General features: G+C 35.8%; 1 protein-coding gene across 1 annotated transcript in view; it reads right to left on the bottom strand.

Annotated features, from left to right (window-relative positions):
- ADGRB3 (adhesion G protein-coupled receptor B3) overlaps positions 1-15,977 on the bottom strand; it is a gene marked incomplete at its 3' end in the record, with an annotated part of 439,964 nt that overhangs the window by 27,537 nt on the left and 396,450 nt on the right. Inside the window, exons 20-25 of the mRNA XM_084203695.1 lie at positions 14,607-14,757; positions 13,979-14,048; positions 9,139-9,205; positions 6,919-7,004; positions 3,378-3,476; positions 2,893-3,064 (exon numbers count right to left, since the gene is read on the bottom strand). Of these exons, the coding sequence (XP_084059821.1) occupies positions 2,893-3,064; positions 3,378-3,476; positions 6,919-7,004; positions 9,139-9,205; positions 13,979-14,048; positions 14,607-14,757 (645 nt within the window). The remainder of the gene's footprint in view (positions 1-2,892; positions 3,065-3,377; positions 3,477-6,918; positions 7,005-9,138; positions 9,206-13,978; positions 14,049-14,606; positions 14,758-15,977) is intronic.

Below are 15,977 nucleotides of genomic sequence, written 5' to 3'. Positions count from 1 at the left end.
TTATATATAATTGTAGAAGTCTGTCTCTTTTTGTGATGTAATGACAATAAAGGCATAGTAAAGCAGGGCTGTCCTCTTTGTTTGAATTTTATGGAGATATATTCCTCCCCAAATTTTTTCCCCCTGACAGTCAGAATTATTGTTTTGCCTGTGCTGGCATGCTATAAATATTAGATCAATCTTTTAGGCTATAACTGAGATAGCTTTCTAGCTGTCATCAAGAGTGACAAATATTCTGGCAGGATTTCTTAGACAGGCACTGGCAGAGCTAAATGCTTTTGCAGACAACCAAAAGTACCAGACTATTCTTTCAGCTGGGAGGCACCATGTGCAATGCAAAGATGGCATTGCCCACTCTGCATGATGGCCACTCTCTTGGTCTGTACTCACCTGAGGGTCTCTGGAGCTGGAAAGCCAGACTCCAGAGTCAGACTGAAACATAACTTACTGGACTTACATCTCTTTCTGTGTAGTAGACAACTATGACTGTGCTGCTACAAACTGAACCAAATAAGTTTGAAATTAAAAATTGATTCAAGAGCATCAACTTTTAGTTCTTTGTGCTTCTTGAAGAAATTCCTATGAATTTTTTTTCCCATATGAAAAATATCACCTTAAATAATTCTTCAAGTGTTTTGACGAGTTTGCAATTAAAATCTGGAGGACTAAAGAAGATTAAATGTTTTCTGTCAAATAGAGTTCAATTAGCAATATACCTTGGATTCCTTGTCTTCCACAAACACCACTATCATCATTTTGGCTGGACATAATCTACTGACTAGTGAATAAGTTGTCTCTGTACATTTACTTCTGACTAAGTTGCCATGGCTGAAGAAGAAACACCTCCTCCATTTTGATAAGGCAGAACCTTTTCAAACCTTGGTGCTTTCTGGGCCTCACTGGGAAGTCTTCTCATAAGGTAATTTTTTAATAACACCATGCAAATAGATTATTTAGTTACTTTATAAAATGCCTTTTTTCTACAATTTCCATGTTAGAACTGTGATGTGTAACTGCTAAGGCTGACTTGCTGGAGTAACTTCTGTTAGCTGTTAAACAGAGTAATGATTCTTTGCAGTTATTTTACATATATATATATATACATATATATATATATATATATATACACATATATGTGTATAAATATATGTGTGTGTGATTTGCTAAACAAGCAGTGAACAAAATAAACTATAACTAGCTGATTTCCTACACAAAAACCTAAAGAAAGGATTTCTTTTCTAAAGACGAAACCTAAAACTAAAGACAAAAATTTCACAGTGAGGAAAACCAGTATGAAACCACTATCCTTTCTACTAAAAATAGATGGAATGTCTTATCATTATACTAAAAGAATATATGAAATGAGCGCTTTCAGATTTACAGATGAGACTACCCTCTTTCCCAGATGTAAATCATATTGGGAAAGAAATTGCTAAAGAAAATAAGGGGATTGCAAGACGGTTCTACATAAAATAGATTTTTCTTGAGTATTATCTCTTATTCTGCACATATTTTTATCCTAAATAAAAGGAAAAGTCAAAGGAAGAAAAAAGAAAAGGAATTAAATGAGGTAAGCCCCTTCCAATATGAGATAAACCAAGAAATACAAAAGTTCATTGCTCCTGACAGAGTGATTAAAGTGAGAAAGAATCAGCACAATGTAAGGTGCTAATTTTTGCAAGACACTGATTTTTTCTTTAAAAATTAAAAAAATCATTATTTGATAAGATAATCACATATGCATACTGTGAAGGATAGTGCTATAAATCTCATGCAAAGTGGCACAATGCTGAAAGAATTGAATAAATTATGTCACTCATAATTATTTTCATTAATATACCAAATTTCAGTTTTAAAGGCTGTCAGTGCTGAAAAGGGAAACCCCTGTGTGAGATTCCTCACTCAGCATTGACAATAAACCTTTCTTGAAACATCTTCCTTGGTTATTTTTTAGTCCTGAGGTTTTCTAATAACTCTTGCCCATCCCAGGGAAATATGCTGGACATTATAATCTGGTTTACAGGTGTGGTAAATACCCTGAAGTTGATAAATGACTAGCACATAGGTATGCCCATGGACCAGGAACTACTCTCCAATCCAGCTCCACCTGCTTCTTTTTGATGGAGAGCCCCATTACCACAGACCTGCCAACAAAGCTTTATGCTACTGCCCTCAAACCCATCTCAATAAAATGTGGGGTTAGTTAGCAGGTTAGGCAGGTTAGAGAAGCCATCACCAGAGCCAGATTAAAGAGCACTTGTGTAGGAGCTTTGCCATCAGATTTCAGTGGTGATGGATCCTGTGGCAGGTGGCACTGAGCTGTGAAGGGCAGGCCAGGGTACTGCTAGTCCTTGCTGTTCTCACAGCACTCATCTGTCTTCATCCTTGCTGTCTCCATAACTTTAGTGTGTACCTGAGTTTGTAGATCTGAAATGGTAGATCTTCACCAACATAACACATCATCTCCTTGTGCCCTCTTTCAGGGACAGCATAAGCTGAAAAAATGTTGCGTTTGATCCTGTTTTAGAGAGTGTAAAAATCTATAGCTTTTGATAGAGCTTCAGAAGGGCATTTATGTTCATCTTTTCCTGTACTTGTTGGGAAAGACTAACACTTTGAAATCAACTGTACTTGGGATTGATTAAAAGACACCTTGAACTAAGTTGGTAAAGTTTTATACTGATATTTTGCACTTGGAATTAACTTATCTTCCCCCTCTCTTCCCCTTTTTTCTCTTTTTTTCTTTCACTTGTTCCTATACATCTCACCATAAATTATTTTTCTCTTTCTATGAAATATATTTCTGCAGAGCAAGCTGTATATAACATTAAAGAGCAGTTGAGAGATTAACAGGAGCACAGCCCTTTGGAAAACTGGGAAGCCATTTCTCACCTCCCTTCGGAGAATACAATGGACCATGACAATAACAAAGCCTTGTAATGAATCAAATACTGCAAAAAGTATCTGAAATAATATTGATCTTTTGTCTGTCATGGCCAGAACTGCAGACATCCAAGTCAGTGCTAGAAGTGGCAGCACCACACAGGAGCTCCAAAGGGATGCCCTATTGAAAAAAAGAGAAAAGCAGCATATTGAAAAAGAATATTATAAGCTCACCATTCAATAAAACATATTTAAGGATGTCACTTTATCAATTTAACTTGAAAATCATAGACAAGAATTGTAACAGTTGTACTTTACGTTCTAAAGAATATCCTGTATTCAGTTAATAAACACATTTGCAATTTTTAAAAAAGTATTTAAATGTGCTTAGCACTTTATACAGTGTTAGCAAACACAGTTGTCATCATCAAACTATTGTCTCACATGCACTGTATAAGATTTGTAACAAGAAGATGTAAATGATCAGGACTAACATGGCATTACTGGCGGTGGTGGCTGACAAAGCTGTTGTTGAAACTACTCCACACTTGGCACATTTGAGCGTCAAACCGCTATGAGGCTCACTCATCTGACTGCAAACAAACAGAACACCCACAAAAAGAACAAAATATTGAATTGTCACCAAAAAACGTTGCTACTGAAATTTAGCTTTTAAATATGACGTCATGCAGAAAAAGTAAGTAGACTTATTCAAGATGAATGCTCTATATTGTTGCAAAACTGTATTTCATACTTTACATTACTGTTAGCTTTACATGTTAATGTTACGGGGCTTAATTTCATGCAAACTCTATTTCTTCCACATAATCTAAAAAAGGCCCCAAATGTGATCAAAAACTGCCCAGTACACTGAAGTAAACATAAGCACGTGCTAGGATAGACACACAAAGTGAAATCCCTCTATTCAGACCTGATGAAAGACTGTGGCATCCCAACATGCTTGAGAAAGAGAACACAGGTCACTTACAACAGAAGTGTGAACTATGGACCATTACAGAAAATTAATAGGGAAAGAAACCTGCAAAATTTATTCAAGCCTCAAATCAGTATGTCCATTCTGTACAGACAGATTTTTACTAGTGATCTGCATGGCCCACTAATATCTGGAATGGTTTTATTCCCGTCATGTGAAGGTCTGAATACAGGGCTTGAAACATATGGAATCTGATGAAATAAGTATCAGTTGGAACTAAAAAAGGGTGACCTGTTTTGCCTTTTAATACAACACAGTACACAAGCATTAAGCTCAAAGCATTTTGTATAGACAATTGTACCTCTGCACCTGTCAGAAGATTTAAAGGACAAAACCTGGAATTTAAGTTTTTCATACAGCATGCAATCAACTTCTCAAATCAACTAAATAAATATTTTCCCTATTCCTGCTCTTTCTGCTATCAGAAACAGGAGTAACCATAGCAACAGGAAGGATGTTTTTCTTATTCCCAGCTGGAAACTGGTCAATATGGTGACAATAAGTAACATTTTGGGGTTTTTCCCAGGTATTTCAACCAATTGAACTCTTTGCTATTGCCAAACCTAGCACTCACAAGACTTTTAACATACTGTCCAAATCAACATTGAACTCCAGTGTTTTCCACTTTGAAAAACAAAATGAAGATTTTCCATTAAAAAGTGCAAAGTGTATTTCCTATAAAAAGGCAGTTTCTTCTGTAAGAAAACAGTGAGAACCAAGACATTTTATAAGATAATTTTGGGCTGAGAAAATAACTCAGTGAATCCACATCAGTTGGTACCAATTAAAACTATAGATTTAAGAATGAACTAGAAAAATGTCTTGGGTAAATATAAACTAAGCTTGTGAAAATACTTTCTGTCTTTGCCTAGCAGTGCTTCAGCATTATTACACTGGATTATTCTCTTCACCTCTACAAAACTGCTCTGGATCTTGCAAATTATAATAGAACTTAATGTGCGTGTAAACCAAATGTAAATTTTCAGCCTCGGCATTTGCATATGCTTCCTCTTTTACCAGGAAAAGGATTGAGGTTGTGATTGAGATCCATCAATGTATTTTTTCCCACTTGTTGATTCTCCATATGCTTATTAAGGTGATAAAAAGCATTTGGAGTTAGTGCACATTGCCCCATTCACTTCTTTTAAATCCTAGGACTGAACATTTGACTGAACTTTTGACAAATATAAGTTCAATGTTTGCCAGGAAGAATGAAGTTGCCTTCCTGAGAATGGCTGGCAAAAGATACTTGAGGAATGAGTGACCATCACCTTTCTAGAGGAGATCAAATGATGAACCAATTTCTATGCCCCAAAGAATGACTTGAGAGATTTCATCTGCCAAATAGTATCAAGGGATGCTGTTGCTAAGCCACCATCTCATAATATCACACAAGATTGTTTCTCATTAGGGTATCTACATATTTTCCCAAAATAGCTGGGTTATTTCTAACAGAACAATCTGTGATTCTTTACCCATTTACTTTAAAGATAGATTATTTTAAAATAAAATATCTCTTTACTAAGTTGTACAATTAGAAAGCGAGTTATTTGTTTCATCAAGAAAATAAAGTATAAGCAAATAGGTTTCTATAGCCTACAACTGAGTAGCTGGGGGAAAAAAAGCAAAAGCAGTTAAATCTATGTTGGAATATCCCTACAAAATTTACAAAGCTAAACCTGTTCCAGCTCCTTATATCACTGAAATTAGAGCATATGTGAATTTGAATTGGTGATTCTGAAGTCATTGCTACTTTTGAAATAATTTGGGTAGTTTTATAATAGTCTGGATTTCACTAGTGTTATTACAGAGCTCAGAATGTTGATGGAGCAATGTGGACAAAAGTAAGGTTATGAAATTAATACTTTCTAATGAAAACAGATGAAAACAGAAGAAATAAAAATACAGGGTTTGGTACATGTTTGTCAAAATGATGGTGGAAGAACTGAAAGCCAGAAACACCTGATTGCATTAATATGAAATGCAAATCACACCAGCTAATGTATTTATTATAAGTGTACTCATCAAACTTATTAGGAATGCTACAGTTAGTTACATGTAATAATGTAATTTGAAAATAATTAAAAGTGAATCTGCAATAACTTTGCCCATAGCAGCAATACACAGAAAAATGAAAATACCATCATTTATCATTGTTAGAAACACAGATATTGATGGACATAAGCTACAACCTGGCCCAAAATACAATACTAGAAAATACAACTGTAAAATATCATTATGCAAAGTTTAAATACACTTTCATAAGCATTTGGAAGGTGATGATGAAGTTGTGAAACATTTTTCTCCAACATGCAATGAATCTAGGTTTGCTGCTGCAGTACTTCATTGTCACCCACTGTAGAACAGTTTCTGATACCACCACTGTCATAATTTTTTCTTCTCTTGATAAGAAACAGAATTTTTGTGTAAATACAAGTAAATAATCAAGAAGACACATTTACCTTTTTTTTCTCTTTTTAAACTCTTAAACTAAAGGGAATATTTTTACTTTGATGTTCTTTTACACTAAATTAGAAAATACACCTATGTAGATGTTATGTGATGCAAGAACAAAGGCAAATTCTTAATATAGTCAAAATGGCAGAATAACATTTTATAACTATTTATAACTATTTATAACTATTAATGCAAATAAATAACATTTCCTGCCATAGTAATTAAATTTGACTGCTAGACAAAAATATTCAGTCCCTTCCCTACACACAGTTCACAAAACTGTTATGCTAACTGCAACAGCTTTACACATGTAACCATCTTGTGAAACCTCTGCTCAGATTTGTAAATCCTTATTCTTATTAACTTAATACTGTTGTACTTGTGTTTTGTTATATTTAGTTTTTTAGTTGCATTCCCTCAGGATAATGCAACAGCAGCTTTTGAGATTAATGGAATCTGTTAGAAACACTGTAACACTGATATAAAAGTTCACAGCACAATCAAATGAATTTTGTTGAGTATCTGTAATTGAAAACTGGTGATAAAATTTTAATATGCTTTAAAATAACCCAGTTGTTGCTTACCCCGCTCTGTGTTTGAGTTTTTTATCTAGGATTCCATCTCTGGAAACAAGTTTATTAAATACCAAAATGCCAATCACCATGTTGACCTGTCAAACAGAAAACAAACAGTTGATCTTTCAGTGCCTAAAATAAAATACTGTATCCTGGCTGTATTGTATTACAGGCCAGCAAAATGCCTCCTCTTACATTTCCGAGCATTCCTTCAAAAATTGTGTAGCAACATCCCTGAACACATCAAAAGGCTGTGACAAAAGGGTGACATACACAAACACACACACTGCAACAGGCTGGTTTTGGTACCTTGAATTATGCCTGGTATCAAAGTATATATGTGTACACGTCTGATGGCCAGAAGCTTGAGTAATATAACTTTAATGTTTTGTCAGTTTTAATTGCACCAATATATATCCTATTCCAGGAAAGCTACTGCAGTTTGAGTTCTCTGCACAGGGAAGAGCTAGTTAGAGCATAGATCCTTTTTAAACATTTATGGCCCATGTGGGTGTTCCCACTTATGCAGAACCTGCCTGTGGTTTTCCATATCTTCCTGCACCTAAATCACTGTCTATGTCATTCACCAAAATTTCACCTTTGAGCTTTTACTATTTTTGTGGACCAGATAAATTCCTGGGATGTCTGTTTAGCCCCACTAAAGTAAAAGGTGTTATGATCACATACAGGGGTTGAAGATCTAGCCTAAAAAAAAATTCAAATGTTTTAGCTGTCGGACTTTGGTACTTAATGGACATATTAATGGCATTTAATGGACAACCTAATGACTGTTATTATCCATTTGTATTATTGAACTGAACTCTATTAACCCATCTCTGCATGGCCCTACAAATAGGTAATACCAATTTTTGAATTTATAAATTGAATGTTCCTTTTTTTTATTTATTAAAGAAAGAAAATCCTTTTTTCCCTTCAAACTGGTTTTTCAAAACCTGTGCCAAAATACCTAATTGTTGCTGGTCTGCCCTGCCAATTCTTTTTCAACTTTGTTTTCAGCATTAACATTTTTCAGCTGGTGTTATATAATTCTTTGGCTTCAAACACTTAGGCTTAAGTGGCTGAATAGAACAGCTCCTTTCCACAGCTACCAGCTAATGGTAGGGCAAACTGCGACTGTGAACTTCCAACATCTCTGAACAAAGACTTGCCAATTAAACAGAGAACATACAGTTACTTCCATGTGAAAATTAAAACTGGCTTTTTGTAAACATCCTTGGCTCCTCTACCATGACAAGGACCGTGAGTTGTACAAAAGGATCCTGGCTTGACTCCAGGCAATGATGAGACAAACTCTTTGGGAGTAGTAAACATCCATTTCAGGAAAATTCACGTAGATGAATAGCTTTATCTTTGATGACTAATAAGACTGATTCTCTTTGACAAGAGAAAACCAGAAATAACCAGTGCTGATAGAGTTATCACAGTACAAAATTTCTGGAGTGGGAAGAGGAATTATATTCAAAATCTGTAAGGGGAAAATGCTAAATAAATTGTTGTAAAAAATCCATATAGACTGCAGAGCAGATGTCTGATAGCCGATGGCACAGGTAGGATGTAATTCATCTTACCTTGAAGAAGACAGCTGATATACTTCTGATGGTTTGAACTCTAAAAGTATGTATTTTTCTTCACTGACAATGAAATATGGCTGGGATAACTGACTTAGATGCAGAAATCTACATTGCAGATAGCTACAATTAGGCAGAAATGAATCCTACACCTAATTGCATGTCCAGAGATGTGGAAGAACAATACACAAACGAGTAACATTTCCCAGCTATGACAATTTTTTATTTTCCTTCAAAAACAGTAGCCATGGAGAACTTGCTGGCAAGTTCCACTCCTTCTGTTGCTTTTGCTGGCACAGCAATTCACTGCCAAGCACTCTATCAAGACTGTCACTGAGTTTTACAAGGCAGTGACAATTGCGTAGATGCTGCTGATAATAACTCAGTGATGCCTGCAACAAGTTTTCTGTGCCACTAATCAGTACATTACTCTTTCTCAGGTTACTGTGTAAACACAGAGAGATAATTGAGTGATGGATTCAAATGAATCATGCATTCAAAATACTGAAGGTATGTTAAATAGCAACGATGTCAGTATTTACAGCAAAATGAAATGTTGCTGTATATCTAAGCTTTTATAATGGACATAGTGCTTTCTGTCATTTCATACAAAAATAGTGGGAATTATATTAATGTTTACCAGGACAACAGCAGCTGCAGGTCCAACGAAAGCATAAAGTAGCCCTCCTTCCAGAGACAGCCAGCAGCTGGAAAGAACATTAGAGAAGAACTAACACAAATTAAAAATAAGTATAACACACTGTCAAAACAGCATTAATAATTAATACAGCATATTTTTCTGATGTATGAGATTCATGTGCACACACAAAAAAGAACTGCTTTGTTGATATGAAGAAGTAGAGATAGTGAAAGATAGAAATGAAAGATTCTTCCATTCCCAGTGGTTAACATTACAAAATCTTTAACATGAGTTATACATAAACTGAAATGGCCAAAACGTATAAAGACCATAACAGAAAGTTTGCAAATATTTATTAAATCTCCTTTAATAATGTATGATGAGTTAACTGAACAGGCCTTGCAGAATAGGCATCTAGTAACATTTTTAGCTTGCCATATCTGATAGTTCTATACTGAAAAGTGATGAAATGGTCAAGCACCAGTAACATGGAACTTCAGAAAAAAACAGGTTTCTACATAGCCTGTAATTTAATAATTGCTATTAGAACTACACCTTAAATACAATATTTCCATTAGAGAAACATCATATATGATATATGATCTGTTCTGTATTCCCTCTAATATTTTGCAAACAGTTTAAATGTATATTTTAAAGCATCTGAAAACTGTATTTTCTGGAGACCTCCTAATCTCAAAGAGTTTGTCATTCTGCATCAGGGCTTTCACTAAAAACCATCAGATTTCCAAACACAGAGCACTTACAGAATAAAATTCTAAATATTTGATATACTATGATGTAAAGCTTTTCATATCTGCAAAATAACAGGAGCTTCACACACTGAAGTAAATGCAGCTGTGCTATTTTCCCAGTGATTACACATTCAAAGAACAGCATGTTTATTTGAATGCATGATCACACCTACATATATGGAAACTCCAGCATATACATTCAAATAATTTACTTGGATTTCTTATCCAGAAACATTCACATCAGAATCACGCATATCTTCTTTTCCAGTAATGCTTTTGTACTTTCCAAAACCAAGTAACATAAATGCAAGCAGCTCATAATATTAATGGTCTGTTAGGGCTGGTATTCTCACTGCAAGGAACAAAAGCGTTTTCCATTGCAATGAAGCCATGTGAGAACTGTCACATGAATGCAATGGCACCAATGTGCTAAATTTTGGAATGATAAAAGGATGCAAATAGTTCCTATTTGCTTCACAGTTAAAAAGGTAGTACATGCCAAGCTATTTTACATCCTACTTCAAAAACCACCTACAACACTAATGTTCAATTTATTTTTGCAATGTCAAAGAAAAATCCTTTCAAATTTTCTGCAGTTTTTCCTACTATTTTTCAAAAGCTAGGTTATTATTGTCAGTCTGGGAACACAGACTTCTGAGAGGGGGAAATGCATTCATAGTGCACCTCCTTAGCAGTATGAACTCTCAAACATAATGAAGATAACCACTAAGACTAAATAGGACTTGTAATTAAAATTTTCATGTTAATGGGAGACAGAAACAGCAGTTCATAAAAAACAGTTGATGTATTGTGGTTTGAAAATAACTTCAGTTACCTGTGCTGAAAAAAAGAGTCAAAACCAGCTTTTCCTAAATAAAAAATAAAAGTTTCTACCACAAACAACTTTGAGAAAAAGAAAAAATTTTTCCCTCTCTTTTCCATGTTATCAAGTAAAATGGCTGTTCAAAAGTGATTTCCACTTCAAGGCAGAGCTGGAAAAAAATGTAGACGTTGTCCTTCTTTTCACTTAACCTTGTTTTTACATAATCTGAATTTTCAACTGTCTGGATTTTCACCAGTGTGTGACATCATTATTGCAATATGTTCAACATTTCCTAGCTGATGACTGAAATTAAATTTTTCGCCATCTTCTTCTGTTGAAGACTGACTACAGGTAGATTTTCAGGTGCCTTCCTACACCACGAGGCAATTTTTGTTGATTTTTTACTAGTTTTCCTTCTCCTCTTTCTTTGCTCTGATAGTTTTTTCCTCCTGTGCTTTATAGTTGTTTTTATTTTGTTCTCATCTTCTCTTCTTTCTCCCTAATGTGTGCATAGCAGAAAGCCATATAAATTGATTAGTGTTAAGAGCAGCCACTGGTGGCTTTATGGGGCCGTGTTACATGATCATAAAATTCTGCTGAATGACGAAGCATCTGTACACTTGCTCCTGTGTCCTGTACATTTTGTGAGACGTTTGATACTCTCCAGGAGATTGGTTCCTTCTCTTACGAGAGCATAGCAAGAGTGTGACTATGACAGGATTTTAATTTTTCCTGATAGAATAAATTCCTGGAATTTATCTGCACTGTATGTTAACATGAGCAGTTCACACAGGTTTATTAACTGTAAGTTTTAGTAGTGATGCTTTCCTAGCTCTGATTATCTGAAAAGAGATAGCAACAATATTTAGTAGATAAAAGGCTGGAAAAAAGCTATTAAGCTTTCAAACACACGACTCTTTTCCAGATAACCTGAAATATCTAAAAACTTGTCTCTGTGGGTTTTAAAATTATTTTTAGGAAATCCCTTCAGCCTCTATCTCTATCCCTGTATCTCTATCACTACAAGTGTCTGGGTGAAATATTTTTCTTATGTAGTTTAAAAAATACAGAAATATAACTGCTAATAATTGGGACTCAGAGAAAAAGACAGAAATCAGAGACTGATGATCACAGAAATGGCTCCAGTGTGAAAAATTTGAGTACTCTCATCATATACCATAGAGAACTGAGAGGTGCTGCAAAGATTCTTGGACTTTCCCCCTTTCCATGACTCTCTTCATGTGTGGGACTATGGAACTGGAATGAATTCCTGAATTTTCACTTCTAATGTTCTCAAAAGGAGCATCTTCAAGAGCATGAATAGTTTGCAAGAGGGTTTGTTTCTGATAGCAGCATGTGTGTAATTGACTGCAACCAATTAGGCAAAATACAGTGTAAGCAATTAAAAACTTACACAAGTGCTTTAGTTATGGTAGGAGGAGCAGGGCAGGAGCTCTGCTTTTACACTGCCCAACAGCTGTCATGAGACACAATTCTTTGCTGCCTTCTGGAGTGGGACAGCACATCAGCTGGTGATGGAGGAGGAATCTCCATTCCTTGTCTTCACTGTTTTCCTTATGTAATTCTGATGTTAAATTCCAAGAAAATATATTTGCAAATAAGACGAGAAAGCAGAATTATGGTTCTATTTGTCCCTTTTAAGCCTCCATTTGGTATTTTCTCCCATAGTACCATGTCAGCTGGATTTGGATCCTGGGAGAAGAGCTATTACATGTACAGGGACCTGCTCTTTTTTACTTTCCAGGTTACTCTTAATGAATGATTTGTTGCTTTGTCTGAATATTTCAGAATAGCCTCTTTTAAAAATGCATTCAGCCCAGGAAGGAAGCAGGAAGAAATGTTAACTAAAGCAAGAACCCACACATGAATGATTTCAGTAGAGCAAATGTAATGGGATTAATCCTGCAAGGGACAGAGGTACATCCCCAGTGGAGGTCTAAACATCCTTATTTAGGGATTTGTAATTCTCACAGCCCAAATGGTTTTCCAGTTGTGGTTCAAGGATTAAATAATAAAAAAAAGCCAGCAAGATGAGTACATAGTTAAAAAAAGAATTCAGAGAAGTAGGTTCTCAATATAACACTCAAAAGGGGACTATGACCACTTGCCAGCTCTAAGTGTAATTAAGCATTTCAGTTACATAAGACATTCCTCATTAAAAAACTTGAGATGCACGTTGTCACAGTTTATAACTACAGAGCTTAGTGGTTGGAGCCAGAACTCAGGAGGAGATTTGGTTTTGTATTTTTACCCACCCAGAGCTGGAGTGCCAAGATGGTGAGACATACAGGGAAGGGAGGGGGAATCCTGATCTCACTCAGTGATGATGCTAAGGAGAATAATTAAATATTCACTGAAGTGAGGACTTGACCTAACTCATCCACATCGCTGATGAATGCCCTCATTACCAGTCTACAGAGTCATATTTCCTCTTTCTGTCCAGATGCACACTCAATTTCTTAGGCAACGTGAGGAGACCTCCAAACAGGCTGACCAAAGGAAGCACACTCTTGCATACATAATGGTTGTTGGAGTGCTCCACTGGCAGGAGGAAGGCTCAGCTCCTTCTTCATCAGAAGATCAAAGGGCAGACTCTCTGAGGAGTTAATTTTCCGACGTGCTAAATACACACTGGAACCAGCCAGGTGGCTAAAGTGGTACTGTATTAGCTGAATGTAAATGAAGCACACAAATTTCCTCCTTTCTGTCTCTCAAATACAGCACAGTCCAGGAAATGGGCTGGATCAGGGTGTCCAGGAGAGAGGGGATGGATGGGAGAACTGTTTTGAGATGTTTGAAGGGCTTTGGCTCCAAGTTGCTCAGGGGCATTAAACTCAAGGTACCTGCTTGGTGTGCAGAAACCTGACTGCCAAAGACACTCTTGCCAGTACAGTTTTGGACATGTTTAAATGTTGGCAGAGGCTAGTCAGAACATTTAACATTCTCTTTTGTAAATCTATAGAAATGTTAGGTGGGGGTTTACGTGGACCTAATGCTCCATGCTTCTTAAAAGCTTGCTATTTCAAAATCTCATAGAAATATGGGATTCCTGGTGCTTTGCTGAGCTCAATCCAAGACTGGCATGCTGTTATCTCTTTGTTCTTATGTGGATCACTCAGTGACTCAGGGCAATTCCAGGTGTGAATGGATACCTGTAGAGCCTTTAGAGTGTGCTATGCAGTTTCTGACAGGTATGACAATCTTGGTAACTAAAAACATAGTTTATAATTTCAGATTGACTTACTAGTGAGCTGTTCCATATCCTTTTGTCTTGGTAAAGCCTATTGATATTGCAACCACTAATGCTGGCAGTCCTGAAAAAAAACCAAAACAATAATAATCAGCAGATGCTGAGTAAAATATTGCTGTTCTGTCTGGACGAAAAATGACAGGGCAAGCTAATGCAAAATGGGAAATTTTACATGGAATGAATTATTTAATGAAGCACATTGCTGTTGTAGGGTTTGTTTTTCTGAAGCACTGGCAGGGAGGAGGACACTGTTTTCTGCCCACAGTGTACGGCTTTGATGTAGCTAAATTGCTGGTACATTTGACAGGTCTTAACTAGAAAGGGGTTTCATGAATATTCAGGGAATGTTTCTTTCTTGTTTTGATTTCTTGATATTACACTACCTTGCTGAAAAGCTTCTAAAATTTTGTTAAAACATATTTAGAAAAGAATGCTACAATATACACCGGCATACCTTGGGCTTGAGATACAGTGGAAAGGCTTCTAACCTAGTTTTCCTTTTAGTAACATATTGTCTACTATCTTTCAGTTTTATTGAAGAAAATTATCATATTCTTGACATTGCCACTGCATTAAATGTTTAATTCCAATGATTCTTAGGACATTGATTTTACTGACTTACCCCATCCAAGGCACAGGAAACGCTTCCTTATGAGTCGTGTCCTAATTTTTCCAGTAACAGCCATATATGACTGCCACGCTTCTGTCAAAACCCAACAGAATGAAGCTAAGAAGAAGAAGTGTAAAAATGCGGTGGTTGTGGTGCAGATGCCCTGCAGGGAGCAAAGAGAAGCTCATGCTGAATACTTAGGGACACTCATTTCTGTTTTCAATTCAAAGAGTTGTCATATTCTATCATCTTGACCTTTATCCTTAGCATCAACTCTCCCTTTTCTCCCTTTATGATGTGGTGGCCACAAAGAGCAAGAGAAAGAGAGAGAAATGCTGATGGGGATTAGGCAGAAGAGGTTTTGACTTGTTTTCTTAAATACTGAGTGTTCTGAGCAGGGACAAAACCACAAAATAAATCATGCCAGCAGATTTTTCTCTACACATTTACTTTGACCAGGGACCATCATAAATCCATTCTGGTAAGCCAGTTAAAAAATTATTGATTAAAAAAATCACATAGAGCTGAACAGAGAAAATATGGGGATATAAATGCTTCTAATTACCAGTTACATTTTATTTCCCTCCATGAAGAAAAACCCTGACTCAAAATTTAAAGTTGATTTTTTTATTTTTTAAATTTAAATTTAATAGAACGTTAGCTTTAGATATTTTTAGGCAGGTCTAAGTATCATAACCTTAACAATTGCTCTGGATATTGTTTTTATGGGTATCAGTCATTCGTCATCTGAAAAGTATTTTGAGCACATGCAATTGGCTTTCTTTTGTCACAGTAGCCCTTAATTAAACTTGACATTGTAGCTTGCATAAATGAGCTTCTTGGCATAAATGATCTGTGCTCCACTGTGTTGCTTAAAATGCCAACAGCAGGCTATAAAATGCAGTCTGCATAGTAACCCAGAACCAAGACCACACCAGTAATGTTGGGAATATCACTAGCACAATTTATCCTTAGCACAATTTATAGTGTCAAAATTATGTTAAGCTTAAAAGGAAGAACAGTTCACACCCCCAACATCAATGAGGTGAATTCATGAAAAAATGAAAGATATTACTTTATGATTATCTCTTTATGCATCATACACTACCTTGTATTAAGGCTAGTCAAGAGCTTTTACTAAAATCCTAGTTGAGCGAATTATTTAGGGAGAGAATATGCACATTCCTACTTATATATATAGGTGCGTTCATATATTGCTGATTCAAGGCTGATAGGAAGGATATGACATATATGACACCCATGTACTACACCATCCATGTTTTTTAAGTTCTTTTTACATTCTTAATTACTTCCCAATATTGGAAGATTTGGGTTGAATTTTCTGTGATGTTATTTTTTTCCAGATTCTTATCTGAAATCAGT

Source organism: Fringilla coelebs, assembly GCF_963513975.1.
Source record: "Fringilla coelebs genome assembly, chromosome: 3".
Classification (NCBI taxonomy): domain Eukaryota; kingdom Metazoa; phylum Chordata; class Aves; order Passeriformes; family Fringillidae; genus Fringilla; species Fringilla coelebs.
Note: the sequence above shows the minus strand (reverse complement) of the source record. Positions and strands in the feature narration are given on the sequence as shown.